The sequence below is a fragment of the Notechis scutatus genome, chromosome 1 (genome assembly GCF_049901735.1).
Source record: "Notechis scutatus isolate UNSWTSFEM ecotype Mainland chromosome 1, rNotScu1.2, whole genome shotgun sequence".
In the NCBI taxonomy this organism is placed as follows: Eukaryota; Metazoa; Chordata; class Lepidosauria; order Squamata; family Elapidae; genus Notechis; species Notechis scutatus.
Genome location: NC_142009.1, coordinates 334,528,166 through 334,547,705, shown reverse-complemented (window position 1 = coordinate 334,547,705; position 19,540 = coordinate 334,528,166). Strand labels below are relative to the sequence as shown.

Below are 19,540 nucleotides of genomic sequence, written 5' to 3'. Positions count from 1 at the left end.
CACGGCCATCAAGCCATACAAGCTCACCAAGCCACATCCACAGAACTGGTAGTTAAAAAATTTGAATCCCACTTATCTGTCCTGTGGGGGGCCAGAGAGAGGATGCCCAAATCCCTAAGAGATCTTCCTCCTCGGGGAATCTCACTGATGACAGTCACAAAGCCCAACTGATCCATAACACAGGTGGACTCAGCCTGATCTATGGCTCAACCCGATCATCTGCATTCAGCACCAATTCCTTTCCCAACATTGGAGCACCGTCTGGTCCTGGAAAGCTGGTACGGGCATTTGACTTACCCTGGCGTCGGTGACCTTGAATTCTCGGAGGATGTATTGAGGCATGTTATATTCAGCCATGGGGTCCACCACAAAGTACTGGTATCGCGCAGACCTCTCGGCCGGCCAGTACTGATGGCACTTTTCCTGTGGACCAACAGAGGAGGAAGAAGCTCACTTGCTACTGGCAAAAAAAAAGAACAAACCAACCCAGGCCCTACCTGCATGAGCCTTGCACTGAGATATTTCATGCAATAAAATTCCCTCAAGGGACTTGCCTACTTCAAAGCCAACTGCCTGAATGTGCGTTCCCTCTGAGCGCTAAAATTAGAATTTTAAGAAAATCATCTTCTCTTCTTCTTCTTCCTCTCCCTCCTCCTCTCCTTCTCCCTTGTCATCATCATCATCCTCTCTTTAGCCCCTCGGCCACAGGGACAGAGGCTACCAATGAGCCCTGATGGCACAGTGGTTAAAATGCAGCACTTGCAGGCTGCCCACAGCCTGGAGTTTGATCCTGACTGGCTCGAGGTTGACTCAGCCTTCCATCTTTCCGAGGTCAATAAAATGAGGACCCAGATTGTTGTGGGCCAGAGGCTGACTCTGCAAACCACTTTGAAGCGGGTGTAAAGCACTATGAAGTGGTATATAAGTCTAACTGCTATTGCTAACCCCAAACACACAGCTGTTTCTTAGTAGGGCTGCCAACATGCCGTGCATGAGCTACACCATTGATTTTCCTGCTATCTTCCTAATAGTCCAAACTTGGCTGTCATCTAATCCGAGATTTAAGTTGAGGGATTCCTCATGTGCATTTCTAGCTGTGTATGGATGGGGCTATATTCAAACAGCTGTTGGCAGCCAGGAGTTTCGGCAAGAAAAGGGTCCCCCCAAAAGCAAGAGGAGCGCCACAACCCCCCCACCCCGGTGCCCTTTTTCAGACACATCAAGATGAGAAATTGAGCCTCTCCATCTACGCTACTAATCCGTTGCCTGGGATGAAAAACACCCTGGAAATCAAAGCCTGCCATTCCAAGGACATTCACCCAGCATTCTGGGGTTCAAAATGAAGCACCAACAAGCCAGAGATGTCCCACTTACCCGTCCCATCTCTCGCAGCTTGGTTAACATCACCACAATGGTTGAGTTGTTCTCCCACAGCATGCGCCAGAAGTCCTCTGTGGTCTCGGCCAAAGGCCCCTGGGTGGCGATGTAAGCCTTCTGCTGCCTGTAGGAAGGAGCAAAGGGAACCAACCCTATTGGGAAGGCGAGCTAAGGAGGCAAGGTGGCCTTGAAGTGCAAATGAAGGTGGGTCCCATGACAGTCCGGAACAGGGGAAGGCAACCACGAGACCCAGGCCAAGTTTGGATAGCAGAGGTGGGCTCGTCCTCTTAAACCCACCAGCCCCAGAGAACAAAGCAGTAAGGGATGGGCTTCTGGTAACCCTTCCAACCCCTCCCGGGTTGAAGAATGGATGCTAAACGCTTCTCAAACTTCAGCCTTGCAAGATCTAACGTTGGCACGTTAACTAGAAAGCCAACCTCCATCAGATGTCAGAAGAAACTCGATACGCAGAAATAAGGAGCTTATCTGTGGGCTCCTTGTTGCTCTCTGAGGTTGGTTTCCTATGCAGATGTTTCATGACCCAAGTATGTGACATCATCAGTGCACTGCCCATCCTCCTCCTTCTCCTCCTCTACTCCACAAACCCCTACTCCCCTCCTAGCATTGATGATCTTATCTAGTTGGGTAATGAAACATCTGCAAAACAACAACCACCAAGCTTAGAGAGCAACCATGGTTCCCATAGTTCAGCCTTGAGCTACGGATATTCTCTCGTATTGGTAAGGAACTATTTATTTTCCAAATTCAAAGACATTGTTTTTTTTCGCAGCTCTAATTTAGGACACATAATGTTGGGCTGCAGAGAGCCAGGTGAGCACTAGGTGGAGGCAAAGAGCCATTTATTTTTTTGGTTTCTCTCTACTGTCACTCATGGTCCCCTAGATTTCTGCAGTTCAGTGATTACGGGGCCTTGATGCCAACAGGAGATTGAAGATGTATTCCGGTGGCAACTTCTTAACAGAATAGGAGCCGGAAATTCTTGTGGGCCACTTGGAATTTGCAAACAATTTCCCTGCCTATTTAGGCTTAATATTCAGAAGGAATAGAGGCAAAGAATAAGAACTGGGCCAGTGCATTCTGTAGAAAAGTTCTACAGAAGTCACACACGTGCACACCTCTAACGTACAATATCATAGCACATCATCTATTCTGATTGGCAGCCAGAATAGAGAACAGGAAGAGACAAAGGAATCGGGTATCCGCCCCGCCTCTTCCTGGGGTCTTTACCTGTATCCATCAATGAAGCTGGCATTGATGTAGTCGGAGCCCTCGACTCCGCGGATAGGCTGGAGGCAAACCCGTGTGGTCTCGTATGGCATGATGTTGACAAGGCGATTTTTGAATTTGTTACAGGGCAGGTTGGCACTGATGAACCTGGAGGTGTGGGCTTTGGAGTTGGCGAGTCTCTGGCAGAGGAAAAGGAGCACAGGTGGGTGAGAGGGAAGCAGGTCACCTGAGTGGGCCTCCTCTCCTAGAATGCCCCATTTAGTGTGGCCATTGTTGGAAGATTCCAGGAATTAATGCTCACTCGCTAGATGTATGGACTTCAACTCCCAGAATTCCCCAGCCAGCATGGCTACTGCTGAGAATTCTGGGAGCTGGAAGTTTTCCCTAAAGACACACAGATTTCCATTCCCAGAATTCAACATGGCCTCCGCTTAGAATTCTCCAAGTGGAACATTGCTCTAAAGATGTGTCCTTGGACCTTTATATGTGGGACACTGTTACATAGGTCATGCTTAAAATTTGCCAGCTGGATTCTGGGCATTGATGGTCAGCCTTAAACCTGTGCATTTCTACTCCCAGAGTTCCCCAACCAGCTTGGCTATGGCTGACATATTTTTGAAGTTCAAATTACGTGTCTGGAAATCACCCAGGCTGGGAAATGCTACATTAATTGAATATAGTCTATATATATATTCAATTCTCCACCCCAATGGAGAATTCTGCAATTCACACTCCCACCTGGATGTCTTTCTATTTTCCTGGTATATAGTAAGACATAAGACTTTCTGAATCCAAAGCAAAAGCTTTCCCCCTCTAAGTACAGATAGTCCTCGACTTACAACCACAAGGGAGACCAGAGTTTCCGTTGCTAAACAAGACAGTTGTAACTGCCTGGGCCCCGCACCCCTGGACCTCTGCTCACCTTGAACTCCAGCTCCATGCCTGTGACGTGCTCTCCCACTTCTATCTGTGCCAACCTCTGGATGTAGGTGTACAGGTTCCGAGCGGGGACCTCCGTGTTCCCACAGGCGACGGCTTCTAGCAAGGAGTCGTGTATGAAACTGTATTGGTCTTCTGTCTGCACCATGTAATTTCGCTGGGACCGCATGAGGGTGACGTGCCCGTAAATGTCCACCGTCTTCTCGTGTTTTATTCTCTCCAGCATGGCATCGATGACGATGAAGCAGCCGGTCCTACCCACCCCAGCACTGCAGGAATTAAAAATAGGAGTGGGGTGGAGGAAAATATATATATCGGGGATTAAAGAAATCCTTCATCTAAATTAGACTTAGAATAACTGTATTGTCACTTTGAATGTACACTAATCGGCTGTCAGCCTTCAATGTTTTCTTCCTTTGCTTTGCATCTTTCGGCTGTCATAAGTAACAGGGGAGGAGGGGGGACATGGCTATGGGAAGCGAGCTGGAGGTGTTACAAAACAGAACTGTATAAGCGGGGGGGAGATTCTTGCTTAGGCTTCTATCCTATGTGCAGCCGCAACTCTTTATCAAAATATGTCAAGGTCAACGGACAGAGGCCTCATCACCACCTGGAGGTGCCCACATGATGCTATGCACAACTTTTAATTGGATGAGCCAATGGAACTATTGGGGGTGGGAACGCCATCACTTTGTATATGTGATTTACGCGCCTATTTTCTCAGATTCAGAATTCTTTTGTTGCTACCACTTGACTTCCAGTAAAAGATATCTTTTCTCTAATTAAGGGAGTCTTAAGTATTTTTCTTTATTGGATTTTGAATGGAGCACCAGCTGACATCAGCATACATTAAAATGAAATTTCATTGCATACATGTCTATGGAGATTCTCAGGCATCCAGGTCATGGTTGTCCTAAAGGTGCTTTTTCAAGAAGCAAATGAACTTTCTGGTTTTTCTTTGAAGACGTTTCGCTTCTCATCCAAGAAGCTTCTTCAGTTCTGGCTGGATGATGGGCAAGGGAAGCATTGATGCTCCTTGCAGACAGCTGGTCATTTGCATTCTTTTAAGAGCCATTGAGGCCACCTGTCAAAATTGAACAGCCCCCTCTCAAAAGAGGGACACATCATCTATCTCCCAGTCTACAACACGGTCCTTTCAGTAGTTCCAAGAAGGCTGCACGCCCATTTGCACCACTCAGGTGACCCTGAGGACACAGATAAAACCTCCAAGTGGCCTCAGTGACTCTTTCAAAGAACGCAAATGACCAGCTATGTCTGCAAGGAGTATAAACCCTTCCATTCTCCATCATCCAGCCAGAGCTGAAGAAGCTTCTTGGATGAGAAGCGAAACATCTTCAAAGAAAAACCAGAAAGTTTGTGGCCTCCAGCTCTCAAAGGGTCACCACCTTCAATATACACTATATAACCACGACAGAATAAATAAATAAATATAAAATTAGGCACATACCCAAATTATGCACATATGTTATCAGATTTATCGGCGTATAACACGCACTTTTTCCCCCTGAAAATAGGGGCAAATGATGTATGCGTGTTATACGCCGATATAATGTTAAGAAGCCTTCGGTGAATGCTGCTGGGATCGGGGATCAAGGACACAAATGAAAGAAGGGGAGGGAGGAAGCAACCGAAGCCTGTCCTGCTCTCTGGCTCAGCTCTCTCAGTCGCTCTCTCGCTCCTCCACCAGCACAGGAAGAAACTGCTTCAAAGAAGCGGGGGGGCTTTTCCTGTCGCCGCAGCTTCCCTGAAGCGCCCGTTTCTCCCCACCCCCATCCCGTCCGCCCGCCCGCCCGCCCTCCGTTCTGCCTGCCTGCCTGCCTGCCTTCGTTAATGGTTGAATCGAACAGCTTTGGCTGAGTAAAAGAGGCGAATAGTTATTATTCTCAGCCGAAGCTGCTCCCAAACAACCAGAAACTAAGGCAGGCAGGCAGAATTTTTTAATTTTTTTCCTGAAATTTCCTCTTAAAATGAAGATGCGTGTTATACGCCTGTGCGTGTTATACGCCGATAAATACGGTATATGGCACAAAGAAACAACACGGTCTAGTTCAGAGGGATACCTGTACATGGCGAGAAGCACGAATCTCGCGAGTTTACCAGGCGGATGGCATAGGGAACAAAGCTGTTACAGAATCTGGTAATCCTACTATAGATACTTCGAAACCTCCTCCCAGAGTGGAGCAACAGAAACAGACCATGGAGTGGGTGTGTGGGGTCTCTAACAATGCTTTGAGCTCTAAGCACATAGCACTTATAAGCAGCATCCTGAATAACGGGAAGTGAGCTTCCTATAATTCTCTTGGCTAAATGGTGGCTATGTAATTTCTACCCTTCTTCCTTGGAATTCCATTGATGGTTTGTGTTTATTCATTTATTAAATTTATATGCCTCGCCTCTTGCTGTTAACTCCACCCCAGGGAAACAAAGTCGTAAGATACTTAACCAGATTGGCCAACCTGGAATCGTCAGTGTGTTTATTCCAAATTAAATTCATTCAATGGCTAAGAACAGAGGTGGAAATGCAATGCATGCTAAACCTCTGGTAGAACAGGCGTCGTATTTATGATCTTAAGGGGTGTTATAGGGTCCTTCCGTTATGCCTGCCTCCTAAGGTGGTAGTAGATGGATCAAGGTCATCTGTAGAAATACAGGTAATCCTTGACTTACGACCACAATTCAGCCCAAAAATTTCCACTGCCATGCCAGACAGTTGAGTTTTGTCCCACTTTTACGACCTTTTCTTGCCACGGTTGTTAAGTGAATCACTGCAGTTATTAAGTGAGTAACCTGGCTGAGTAAGTGAATCTGGCTTCCCTACTGACTTTGATTGCCAAAGGGGATCGTATGATACTGCAAATGTCATAAATGCGGGTCAGTCGCCAAGCGTCCAAATTTCGATCCCATGACCACGGGGAACACTGCAAGGGGCATTAAAGTCTGAAAAATGTCCGCCGGTCACTGTTTTTTAGTGCTGTTGTAACTTCGAACAGTGTTGTGGTTCGCCAGTGGGGAAGAACGGGGACCAGTCCAGGAGTCTGGGGAGGACTCAGATGAGGGTCCTGTGTCCGATGCAGAGATGGCGCCAGGACCATCTGGGAGTGAAGTGCTGACTCCAGAGCCTCCAGAGTACAGCGGCAGCGAGGCAGAGGAACAAGGGGAGCCTGTTCCCAGTGTGAGTGTGCACAGAGCTGCCAGAAGGCAAGAGCAGCTGAGACAAAAGGGATGACTCGGGAGTAAGGCTGGGAGGTGATTGCCCCTCTCCTAAGGTATAATGGACAGGCAAAGGTAGAGAAACTTTTGCAGGAAGCAATATCGTTCGTTCTGTTCAGATTAAACCTTGAAGCTCTGTGTAGACTTTGTACTTTGGTTGGGTTTTATAGTTACTTTGGGACTTTAGTTGTTGGCAGCAATTCAAAGGAAAGAAAGGTGGGTGCTTATCTCGAGGGACTGTTTGGGACTCATTACGGGCTGGGAATGAAAATAATTCCCAGCGTTGAAATAGAACAAGAGTTATTTTGATTAAGCGTGTGCTTAATTACAGTCTCAGGAGGCCTTGGTCAGAAAAAAACAGCCACTAAATGAATCCTTGTACGTCAAGGATTACCTATATGGGGAATAAATCAGGCCTTTTCAGAACTCAGCCTGGCCCCGTAACCGGGGATGTTTATGTGTGGTGCTTCAGGGAAAAAAAAATCATTTTTTAGGTTGACATCTCTATGTCTGTATCCAGTGACCTCCTGCTGTCTGATCTGAAAGCCAGAAGTGACTTGGGGGCAGAGCAGGCGATCTGTTTGACTTATATCCGTCAGGAAAGTGTAACACTGGGCGAAATCAACAAACCGGTAGCTCCAGGGTTTATGTTTCACAAGAAATTGGTTGGATTGTCATTCTCGGAGATGCAAGCGTGTGTGCCAGGGAGGGAGCACAAGGCAGGGAGGCACACCGACTGACTTATCAGTGCCACAGGGTGCTTCCCGGTGCATTTCACCTGTATTTCACAGCTTCCCGAACAGGATAAGGTGCAGAGGGGGATGGAGGCTGCAGTGGGGACGTTCCCGCTCCATTCTAGTTGTTATTACGGGTAGTCCACGACTTATACGACCAAAATTGATCATCAAATCTCTGTGTCAACTCATAAAATATTTGTGTGGTCTTTTTAGAGTTGCCAACAGAAAGGGAGGGGGAGCAGTACAGCAGCTTGCAAAATGAAAGTGAATTCCATAAATAGTTTTCAAAGACAGTAACTGGGTGACTGAAGTTTCTGCTGGCAAAATTCTAACTGGAGAGCATGATTGGATGATTCTTGGCTATGGATGTGTCCCACTGGAGGATATGAATTACGATACACCCAGAGGGTGGGGGGAAAACCAGGGTCAAGGGTGACAATGAATGATATGTCTCAGCAATGGTAAAGGAATAAGTAAATACATATACTGAAAAATGTGCGGAAATGCAAAAGATGTCTTGATGTTGATAACAATGTATAAAGTTTTGTTTTATGTTTTTTAAAATTTGGAAACTTAAATTTGGAAACTTTTTTTATTTAAAAAAAAAAAAAAAGAATTATGTGTCTCAGACTTGGCTATACCCAGGTGGTGCCGGACAGTTTAACTCCCAATAAATCCTTTTTAAGTTTTGGAAGTTTGGCTCGAGACTCATAATTTTAAATGGGGGTAGCTGGTGGAATCCTGACAGTAGGCACTCAGCAACTCAACCATATTTACAGCGATTTGCAGCATCCCACAATCACATGAATGTACGGCGAGAGTTAAACCCAAAGAAGACTCAATACACATGTTTTTTCAAATCCTCATAACTCCTGGTAAAGAATTGATATGGTCTGGATGAACCCGGAATTGAGAAGGGACATAGAAGAAATGGATATAATGACAAATGTTTGGGCAGACCACAGCCCCAGATACAGATAATCAGAGTTGGAAGGGCTCTTGTAGGCCATCTAGTTCAACCCCCCCCATCTAAGCAGGAGACCCTACACCATTTGTGACAAATGGCAGTCCAGTCTCTTCTTGTAAGTCTCAAGTGATGCCGCTCCCACAACTTCTGAGGGCAACTTCTGTTCCATGGGTGGATTGTTCTCCCTGTCAGACAGTTTCTCCTTATTTCCAGGTTGAATCTCTCCTTGTTCAGTTTCCATCCATTATTCCTTGTTTGGCCTTCGGGTGTTTTAGAAAATAGCTTGACCCCTTACCTCCTCTCTGTGGTATGAAGGAGTTCCTTGCAGAGAGAAGAATAGATGAAATAATGACCCCTGCAGGAATGACAGCCCATCTCCAGGCTCTTGATATCGCGATAAATAAGCCATTCAAGGACCATTTGCACATGGAAATCAATGACTACATGGAACACAGAATGGAGAGAAATGAGCGTGGAAACTTTGTGAAGCCTAGCCTGCCAGAGGTCGTGACGTGGGCGAAGAATTCATGGGATAAAATCATGGACACCTGTGTTGCCAATGCGCTACGAGCTGGCTACACGGACAAGAGGGGCTCATTTCAGGAGACCTCTGTTGCTAGACATGAGAGTGGGGCCAATGGTTTTACTGGAAATGGAATTGCAAAAAAAATCAGGCTGAAGTTCAGGCTTTGGAGGGTTATATGACAATGTTCCAGAAGAAGATGACATGACTGTATTTGAATAAATGTAGATTGTTGTATATCAGCATTGTGGTTGCCCTGTGGTTTTTTTTTTTTTTTTGTGGAGGGGTAGGGCTAAAGTTAGGCATTGTGGATTAGGGTGAGGCATGGATGGCCTGGCTGCTGGGTCCCTGAGGTAAGCTGGTGTGGGGCAGCTCCACACATCCCTGCCTCATCTCGTGACTCGGCCTCCTACTCTGGTGCTGCGCTGGTGCCAGAAGTAGTGGGCTGGCAGCCCACGGAGTCTTGCTGGATGGGATTGCTGGAGTCACCGCCGTGAGGCAAGGAAGGTGTCGGGGCCATGGATGTCCTGGTTGCGGGGGCCCTGAGGTAAGCCGGTGCGGGGAGCGTGAGCAGCTCCTCTGTCCTCACCTTGTGGCAGCAGCAAGGAAGGGACCTTGTAGGTCATCCAGTCCAACCCCCCGCCCAAGCGGGAGACCCTACACCATTTCTGACAAATGGCAGTCCAATCTCTTCTTGAAGGTCTCAACTGATGGCGCTCCCACAACTTCCGAGGGCAACTTCTGTTCCATTGGTTGATTGTTCTCACTTTCAGAAAGTTTCTCCTTGTTTCCAGGTTAAATCTCCCCTTGATCAGTTTCCATCCATTGTTCCTTGTCTGGCCTACAGGAGCTTTAGAAAATAGCTTGACTCCTTCCTCCCTGTGGCGGCCCCTCAAATATTGGAAGACTGCTCTCCTGTCTCCCCTGGTCCTTCTCTTCACTAGACTAGCCAAGCCCAGTTCCTGCAACCGTTTGTTGTATGTTTTAGCCTCCAGTCCCCTAATCATCCTGGTTGCTCTTCTCTGTACTTTTTCTAGAGTCTCAACCTTTTTTTATAATGTGGTGACCAAAACTGGATGCAGTACTCTAGGTGTGGTCTTACTAAGGCTTTATAGAGTGGTATTAGTACTTCCCTTGATCTTGACTGTATCCCTCTTAAAAGTGGAAGGGACAAGGAAAGAGAAGAAGATGGACCCTAAATCAAAGAGTATTAAAAGAAAAGAACTACGTGCAAATGATGGGAAAAGAACTGGAACTATTTCTTGAAGTGAACACTTTTTACAGTGATGTTGTAACTTTGAACTAAAGGAACTGTTGTAAGCCAAGTACTACCTTGTATTCCTTAGGTTTGTGTGCTGCCAAAGCATTCGGACTCCTGAGTAATCCATTTGAAGGAAAGGGAGAAAAGGTGGGGCAATTTTTTAAAAAACAAAAAAAGAAATCACATTTTGGGGGGTTGGATGCTCCACTGCAGATCACTGAACATCCAATTTCTCTGTGCCGGAGGGTGAGAGAGGCAGAGGGGGAAAGGAGCATTTAACAATTTATTGAAATTTCCCAGTCTGCAACTCAATTACAACCGTTCGCTTAACAGCTGTTTGAAGTTACAAGAGCACTGAAAAAAGCTCCTCGCCCTCATGACTGTCCTAGCATCCCCACAGTTACCTAATTAAAATCCAGATGCCTGGCAACTGGGATGTATTTACAAAGACTGAAGTCTTCCTGGGGTCATTGGTGACTTTCCCAGCCTGCTTCCGACAAACCAAGCCAATGGGGGAAGCTGGATTTGCTTAATGACCACATGATTGACTTGACAACTGCAGTAATTCGCTCAACGACTTGGGGCAAAAAGATCATAAAATCAGGCTCCGCTCACTTAACAACTGCCTTGCTTAACAACGGAAAGGTGAGAGCTACCAGTGCATTGTTCATTTGAAGATTTGAAAACTTCTTTGTGTTTGAGAAGCTGTTTCTTTTCTTTTTATATTAAAAAATCCCTCCATCATCTAATTCTAATTTCATCATCCCCTGCCTGTAATTCCTCTTTTTTTTTTCTCCTGGTGGCATAGTTTGGTCTGATTCGTCGAAATTTAGATTCTGACAGTTAGATCTGTGTATTTCCAAAAACAAGAGACTTTGCGCCTCTCCTTGAAACAGAGGGGTGTGCCCAGTCTGTCCCTCAATTCAAGTAAGAGGAAAACAAACTTCGATATAAACAGGGCTCTGGTTTGCTACCCAGCAATTCCTGGTTTGTTTTTTTTTGATTATAGCTTTTCTGTGATAAATAAATTCCTTCTCGGAAGTTCCTGGATTCGTCTGTGCTCGTTTAATTGGTTTCAGCCTAGCTTTGCGGGGAGAAGCATAATAGACTGATCCTCGACAACAACCCAGATGTCAGATGTAGAAAAGAACGCTATTAAGAAGCTCAGAGAACAGTCCTGAATGACTACATTTGGAAAGGTTAATATTCACACAGACAATTTCCTCCAAATCTCACTTCTATGAGAATGTCCTCCTTAAATTATAAAACACACACCTCTGGATCCCGTTTGATTGTCAAGGTTTGATAAATGGACCCTAGTTGTTAGATTTCATCCACACCTGTAAAGACTATTGTTCCTCGTGCAAATTAGAATTAAATTCAACTGCATACTCAGGCCCCCATTTTGAGCAAAGAAATTCAGCTTCTGCCATGGAATAAAATATTGCCCTATATATTGCCTTCAGGACCGCTAAAGTTTGGATCTTATTACAGGGAGGGTGTGTGTGTTGTGGTTTGCTGTCAGCCTGTGCAGTCGGCAGGGGAAGAACGGGGACCAGTCCAGGAGCCTGTGGAGGACTCGGATGAGGGTCCTGCATCCGATGCAGAGATGGGGCCAGGACCATCTGGGAGTGGGGTGCTGACTCCGGAGCCTCCAGAGTCTGGCAGCAGCGAGGCAGAGGAACAAGGGGAGCCTGTTCCCAGTGCGTGCATGTGCAGAGCTGCTAAAAGGCGAGAGCAGCTGAGACAAAAGGGGCGACTTGGGAGTAAGGCTGGGAGGTGATTGCCCCTCCCGTAAGGGATAAAGGACAGGCAAAGATGATGAAACCTTTGCAGGAAGCAAAGTTGTTCATTGTGGTCAGATTAATCCTTGAAGCTCTGTGTGGATTTTGTACTTCGTTTGGCTTTTTACAGTTCATTTGGCACTTTAGTTGTTGGCAGCAATTCAAAGGAAAGAAATGTGGGTGCTTATCTCGAGGGACTGTTTGGGACTCATTACGGGCTGGGAATGAACATATTTCCCAGTGCTGAAATAAACAACAGTTTTTTGGACTAAGCGTGTGCTTAATTATAGTCTCGGAAGCCTTGGTCAGAACAGGGGGGATAGACTGGCACAATTGAGAAAGAGGCCATCATCATACCCTATACCTACGGCCCTCCGTCTGCTCCCACCAGTCTTGTTAGTCCCCGTAGCAAAGAGGACGATGGGCAAGAGATTTTCCCTCCCTGTCCTTACTGGTAAAAGTGATTCAAAAAGATCCACCCGCTTCCTTCCTTTCCAAGACAAACCTTGTTCTGGATCGCTTCGAAATGAGGTGGGCAGCAAATACATTTAATAACTAAAAATAAATCCTCGTCTTGTACCGTCACCACCAAATTGGGGTCCCAAAAGGGTTGGTGGTTGTGTGTGTGTGTGTGTGTGTGTGTGTGTACCTGCAGTGCACCACGATGGGGCCAGCATCGGGCGGGTTGCATGTTTTCACTCTCCTGAGAAAAGCCAGAAACGGAGTGGGGTATTCGGGAACGCCGTGATCTGGCCATGCGGTGAACTGGAACTGGCGAACTTCACGCTTCTCACTGGAACCGTTCTGTGGAGGCAGAGCAGAAGGGAAGACGGCATGACGCACTCGCCTCGCGCAACTTCTTCCAAGCAAATGAAAGCGCAGGCTGAATTGGTGGCTGTTCCTATCACATACAGGCAACTCCTCGACTTATGACCCCCTAATGTCAGCATTCCAGCAACCCTCCATTCCAATCAATAACTCCGAGACAGACATCTCTCAAAGGTGCCTGTGATGACCCAATGGGGCGCGGCACAAAAGCAACAAAGTCACAAAAGTAGGTAAAGTTCCTTTAATACCTCCAACTTGGCCCCCAATGTCCAGTTATCATCGACTGGAGAAAAAACTCTCCCAAGAACAGTTTTTAAAGGGAAGAAATTTAGACCCAACCAAAAGTACATATAAATTATAAATAAATAACAGCACAAACCACGCTGCAGCAATTAACGAGACAGGGCAGGATAAGGAATTGCAGACTTCAAAAGATAACGAAACACATACAGTTGGGAGGCCGCCAGAACCCAAATAAGACTTGACAAACAAAGATAATTCACGCTCTGCTTCCACAGCAAGTGCTGTGCGCAAACACCCTTTTAAATCCTGTTTTCCCAGCTGCAGCTAATGAAGGGAATCGGGGCCCTTTTCTCCCCATAACTCACATTGCTCCCTTCTCGGTTCCTCCCTGCGTGCCCTAGGATGAAGAGTGGGTGGGCCTGGGTCTCCCTTTGAATGCCCAGCCGGACTGTGCCCTTCCCCAGTTTCTTCCACAGCCACCGGAGCCACACTCCCACTCCCTGTCAGTTGCTCAACCTCCCCCTCGGAATCAGATTCCAAGAGGGGCATGACACTACCTTTATTTGGATAGTAACTGGCACATCTGTGGAATCCTGATTCTGAAAGTTTCGGGCTTCCTTGCAAAAGTCAAAACTACAAATCCATTCCCCCTTAGCCATCATCGCATCACATGATCCAATCAACATTCGTTCTAAAGTAAGATTCCCATTTCATTATGAACCCAGGCGAACCCATAGCAGCCCACCCTGCTCTCTGCACAACCCACCTCAGAGTGGTTGTTGTAGGGAAAATCGGGCGAGGAAGGTATGTGTTGGGTATGTTCGCCACCTTGAGTTATTTGTAAAATAATAAAGGTGGGGAATAAATAGATAGATAGACAGACAGATAGACAGAAATAGATAGATAAGATTGATAGAAAGGGATGGTAGATAGACAGCCAGATAAGAGATGATAGATAATAGACAGATATAGACAGAGATGATAAAACAGACAGACAGACAGAGTAGATAGATAATAGATGATACAGACAGACAGACAGACAGATGGATAAATGTTCCCTCAACCATAACAACTGGAAGAAATGGCTTGGGAGGTGGTATTCCCTCTCCTTTTCTGGAAATGTTTCAATAAATGATCATCTGGATACTATAGCAGTATACAGGTAAGCTGTATACTGGCTCCAGCTGGCTGGAGAATTCTGGGAGTTGAAGTCCACAAGTCTTAAAGTTGCCAAGTTTGGAGACTTCTGCTTTAAATGGTGACTAAACGAATGGTTGTAAATCAAGGACCTGCAGTTTGCCTATTGGTGGGCAGCGTTTACTATCAGAACACTCTCCCGAAGTCTGCCTTTTAAATTCCTTGCTTCCTGGTCTCCCTGCTGAGCCCAGCTCTGAAGAATTCTGACCCTTCTGGTCCTTAAAGGACAGCCATCCTCTCTTCTTCCATATTAAACCTGCCAAAAGAAAAGAAGCCTTTGACCTCACCTTGTGCAGAGAGAAAGTGCGGACACAGAATGTGGCCAACTCAATGGTATCCAACAAGGTCACTTGGATCATCCCATAAGTCTCTGTGCCCCGCCCTGGCCAGTACTGGTCACACTTGATCTGAAAAAAGAAAAATCAAGATATGGGTTGTATTATATTTGTATTAGCCCCACACGACAACCAAAACACTGGAAAAACATGAAGAAACAACAACAACAACACAAAACATAAGGATACGCTGAGTTTGCTCATGTTTGACCAACAAAAATTCAGAGATCACCAGCTAGCTGTCTTTCCTATGTAGGCACGCCAAAGGTTACAAGAAATTAAAATCTGGCACGGTGAAATCCTGAAGTCTACACTGAAATAAATTTTGAGTTCAGGTCATCTTTCCTCCTGAGATTTCAGGGTGAAGGTGGCCTTGTGGTTTCCAAGTCTCATTTCCAGAGAACTGAATTTTGAATCCCACATCAATTCTGGAAGTTTCTCCTTTGTAATTTCTGTAATTACAGAACTATTCAGTCCCACTGAAGATATGATCTAATCAATTTGTCACATTTTATACCTTGTTTCCCTGAAAATACCACCTACCCTGAAAGTAAATCCTAGCTTGATTTTTACACGTGCGCCCAATATAAGCCCTACCCCCAAAATAAGCCCTAATTAAGATCCCACCCACAGGTAAAAATTAAGCTAAAGTGGGGATGGGGATGTGTGGAGCTGCCCTACTACTTATCTTTGGACAGCTGTAGCCAGGCCTGGCACACCCTGACCCCTGCCTTGCCAGCCCGTTTCTTCTGCAGCCGGCAAGGCTGGCAAGGCTTTCCTGAAGGCCTCTGGAGCTGATAACAAAAGCTCTGGATCGACCTGAAACTCTGTTATCGGCTGCAGAAGAAGAAGTTCCTGAAGGCCTCTGACAGCAAGATGGAGGCCAGGGGTGACGCGTGCAAGTGAGATTAGTCAGTGGATGACATCCCCCCAAAATAAGACCTGGTGCCTTTTTTGGTGGCCAAAAAAATTATAAGATAGGACCTTATTTTGGGAAAACATGGTAAAATGTCAATAAATCACAACGTTCTTAGATCTGTAAGGACAGACCAAAACATTAAAATTCGGCAACAAAGTAGAGAAAAACACAAAGAAGTTGGGAGGAATTTTTTAAGCACTTGCATAGAAAAAAAACCCATACATTTCCCTCATGTTCATTCATTTTATCAGCTTATTTACTTTAATTATTTTACAAGGCCTCAAGGCAGCTCTAATGACAAACAGTTCTCAGCAGTGTACGCCTCACCTCTGCAAGGTGATAACGCAATAAATGTATTACAATGCCGTAAATATGAATATATTTATAACGTATAAATATAAACATATCAATATCACGATTGACACATACTCCATGTGAGGCGCGATGAGTAATCAATGAATCGATTCAACCTCAAACCAGAAAAAGCTCTCCACTTGCAGAAGGAATAAGGCAAGCGAAAGCATTCCAGACCCCAAGTTAGGGGCAGAAATTAAAAAAAAGAAGAAGTAAAGATGGTAACACAACTGCAGGATCAAAGCTGTGCCTTTTTACATGCATTACACATATGACAATACGTAAAAAAAAACCACAGGCCCTTGGTTGGTATTTAACGGTTTTCCCCCAAACTGGAAGGGAACATTTAGCTACCTATAGAGGAAAATATTTGTAGCTCGGGGCTGAACTGTGAGATCTTGGGTGCTCTCTAAGCTTGGTTGTTTCCTGGGAAACGTTTCATTACCCAACTAGGTAACACCATCAGCCTGAGGGAGTGAAGGGTTTGATGTCTGTTTATATACAATGCCAGTGCAGGAGGGGCTGTGGGTATTTCTCCTTGGTAGTTCCTTGACTAGTGTACTTTTCTGCTTTATTGTTTGTCTGGTGTTAATTTCTGTTTATCTGAATGTAGCACCCTGGGGAGAATCTGTTTTGTTCTTTTTGTTTCCTTCTTAGCCTTTTTTCCTCTCTCCTTTGAACAGTGTGTCAATGTGGTTTATCCATGAATGTCTATTGATGACTAATTTGTCTCAGTGCCAAGCTTCCGGGAGATTCCCTGGCATTTTTGGATTTAACCTGCAGCTTAGTGCTCAGCACTGATGATGTTACCTAGTTGGGTGATGAAACGGCTGCAAGAAAACAGAGAGCAGTTCAGAGCTCACCAAAGATCCCACAGACCCCACCTCTCCAACCTTGCCCCCTCCTTCCTCCTCTCTGCAAACCCCACTCCCTTTTCTGACCATGATGTTACCTAGTTGGGTGATGAAACGTCTGCAAGAAAACAACCAAGCCCAGAGAGCAACAAGGACCCCACATTTGGCTCTCTTATTCTTCACTATAAGTTAGGCAGGAGCACCAATCCAACTGACTGCATTTCCCCCTTTCCCCCCTCCTCACCCTGGACTTCTCCTCCAGCTTTGTCATCATCACCACCGTGGCGGAACGCTGCTCCCAAACCATCCGCCAGAAGTCACCAAAGGTCTCCGGCAAAGGGCCCTGAGTGGCGATGTAGGCGTTCTGCTTGCGGTACCCGTCGATGTAGTTGGCGTTAATGTAGTCGCTTCCAAGGATGCCTGTATGTGGAGCGGGAAGAAGAAGAAGAAGAAGAAGAAGAAGAAGAAGAAGAAGAAGGAGGAGGAGGAGGAGGAGGAGGAGGAGGAGGAGGAGGAGGAGGAGGAGGAGGAGGAGGAGGAGGAGGAGGAGGAGGAGGAGGAGGAGGAGGAGGAGGAGGAGGAGAAGGAGGAGGAGGAGGAAGAAGAAGAAGAAGAAGAAGAAGAAGAAGAAGAAGAAGAAGAAGAAGAAGAAGAAGAAGAAGAAGAAGAAGAAGAAGAAGAAGAAGAAGAAGAAGAAGAGAAGCAGCGTTGGAATCAAAGTCTTCGGTCAATTCCTGGACTTTTTGAGAGCCGCACAATTAATCCCACCCACTGCAAACGAGCAGCTGCAGAGAGACAGGGAGACGGTCTGGAAGCAAATATTGCCAGGTTTTAAAAATCCAAGTGAGCTCCAGCCACACCTTTAGCTGTCAACCAAAGAAGTATAATTCTCTGCACAAGCCTTTCGTTGATGAAGGGAAACTTCCCTTCCCTTCCCTTTCCTTTCCTTCCCTTCTCCTTCCCTTTCTTTTCCTTCCCTTACCTTTCCCTTCTTTCCTTCCCCTTCTCCTTTCCTTCCCCTCTCCTTCCCTTTCTTTTCCTTCCCTTCCCTTTCCCGTCCCCTTTCCTTCCCCTTCTCCTTTCCTTCCCCTTCTCCTTCCCTTTCTTTTCCTTTCCTTTCCCTTCTCCTTTCCTTCTCCTTTCCTTCTCCTTTCCTTCTCCTTTCCTTTCCTTTCCTTTCCTTTCCTTTCCTTTCCTTTCCTGTGGCCCAATATCTGAGGGGCTGCCCCAAAGAAGAGGGAGTCAATCAATTCTCCAAGGCACCTGAAGGCAGGACAAAGAAGCAATGGATGGAAACTAATCAAGGAGAGAAGCAACCTGGAACTAAGGAGAAATTTCCTAACAGTGAGAACAATGAATCAGTGGAACTGCTTGCCACCAGAAGTTGCGTGTGTTCCAACACTTGGAGGCTTTTAAGAAGAGACTGGACAGCCATTTGTCTGAAATGTTATAGGGTCTCCTGCTTGAGCAGGGGGTGGACTTGAAGACCTCTAAGATCCCTTCCAGCTCTGTTATTCTGTTTCCTTTCCTCCCCTCCCCTCCCCTTTTTCCTTTCCCCTCTTCTCTTCTCCTTTCCTCTTCGCTTCTGCTTTCCTTTCTCTCCATTTTCACACCTCTATGCAACACTGCTCATCCAGCTCTCTAAACCCTCCTCCCCTCCTCCCTCCCTGAAATTCAGTCAAGCAGTTTACAAGCTCCCCTCCCCCTCCCGTCTCCCCTCCTTGCCCCACCCCAGTCCACGAAATTACCTTGCACCCGGAGAGCAGCAAAGCAATCGAAAGAGGTTAAGCTGCAAAAGAGTCTGCTCCTGACCCTAGCTGGCCCTTGGGAAGGAGCTGGGGATGCAGATTAAAAAATCCATTTTGTCCAAGGCCCTCTTTCAACTTCGCCCTTGGAAAGTTTAATGGCGCTTATTGGCTTTATGGAGCTCAGCTCCGCCATCAGAAAGGACAGCTGCTCTGAGCTGCCAGTTTGCGGAAAGCAGGGCCGAGCAAAATCCCCCTAGAGTAACGTTTTTCCTCTGGACACGGCCGTGCTGGTAATTTCTTTGAACTCCATACCTACCCATTTGACCTCTGCAGCACAAACGAGAGCAACCTGACATAGATGAAGTCTGTTTTCGGCCCCTTCCAGGAAGGATTTCTATATTCCGCTAACACGGGAGAAAAAAGCAGCCCAGCGCAAGCAGCACCGACCTGATATGTCTTTCAATTAAAGAACCAGCTTTGCTCAGAAACAGAGGAAGGGAGGCTGAATGTCTGAATGCACTGCGTTATTAGAAGAAAAAACCTTTTCTTTTCCCTGATGCTCCTGGGGGAAAATGCACCGCTTTCCCCCAAGGCAGGGCCGGATCCGTTTAGGGTTTAGATGGGCAGTCAAAAGAAAATCCCAAAATTGGAACCCCTTTTCACACTATGGCCGAAAGAATCACATGGCAGGGCCCAGAAACTTGCCGAAAATAGAATTACAGGCAGTCCTCAACCAACGACCACATTCAAGCCCAACATTTCTGTTACTAAGCAAGACAGTTGTTAAGTGAGTTCTTGGCCCATTTAAGACCTTTTCAAAAAGTGAATCACCACCATTGTAAAGTTAGTAACACGGTTGTTAAGTGAATCTGGCTTCCCCATTGACTTTGCTTGTCAGAAGGTCGCCAAAGGGGATTGCGTGACCCCCGAAGGGACTCTGCGACCATCATAAGTACGAGACAGTTTGCCAAGGGTCTGAATTTCTGATCATGCGA

General features: G+C 46.2%; 1 protein-coding gene across 1 annotated transcript in view; it reads right to left on the bottom strand.

Moving 5' to 3' along the window:
• Positions 1-19,540, bottom strand: part of PTPRS (protein tyrosine phosphatase receptor type S) — a 265,570-nt gene that overhangs the window by 12,129 nt on the left and 233,901 nt on the right. The window contains 7 exon segments of the mRNA XM_087952781.1: positions 298-423; positions 1,375-1,501; positions 2,626-2,804; positions 3,548-3,833; positions 12,717-12,871; positions 14,623-14,742; positions 17,042-17,217. Of these exon segments, the coding sequence (XP_087808907.1) occupies positions 298-423; positions 1,375-1,501; positions 2,626-2,804; positions 3,548-3,833; positions 12,717-12,871; positions 14,623-14,742; positions 17,042-17,217 (1,169 nt within the window).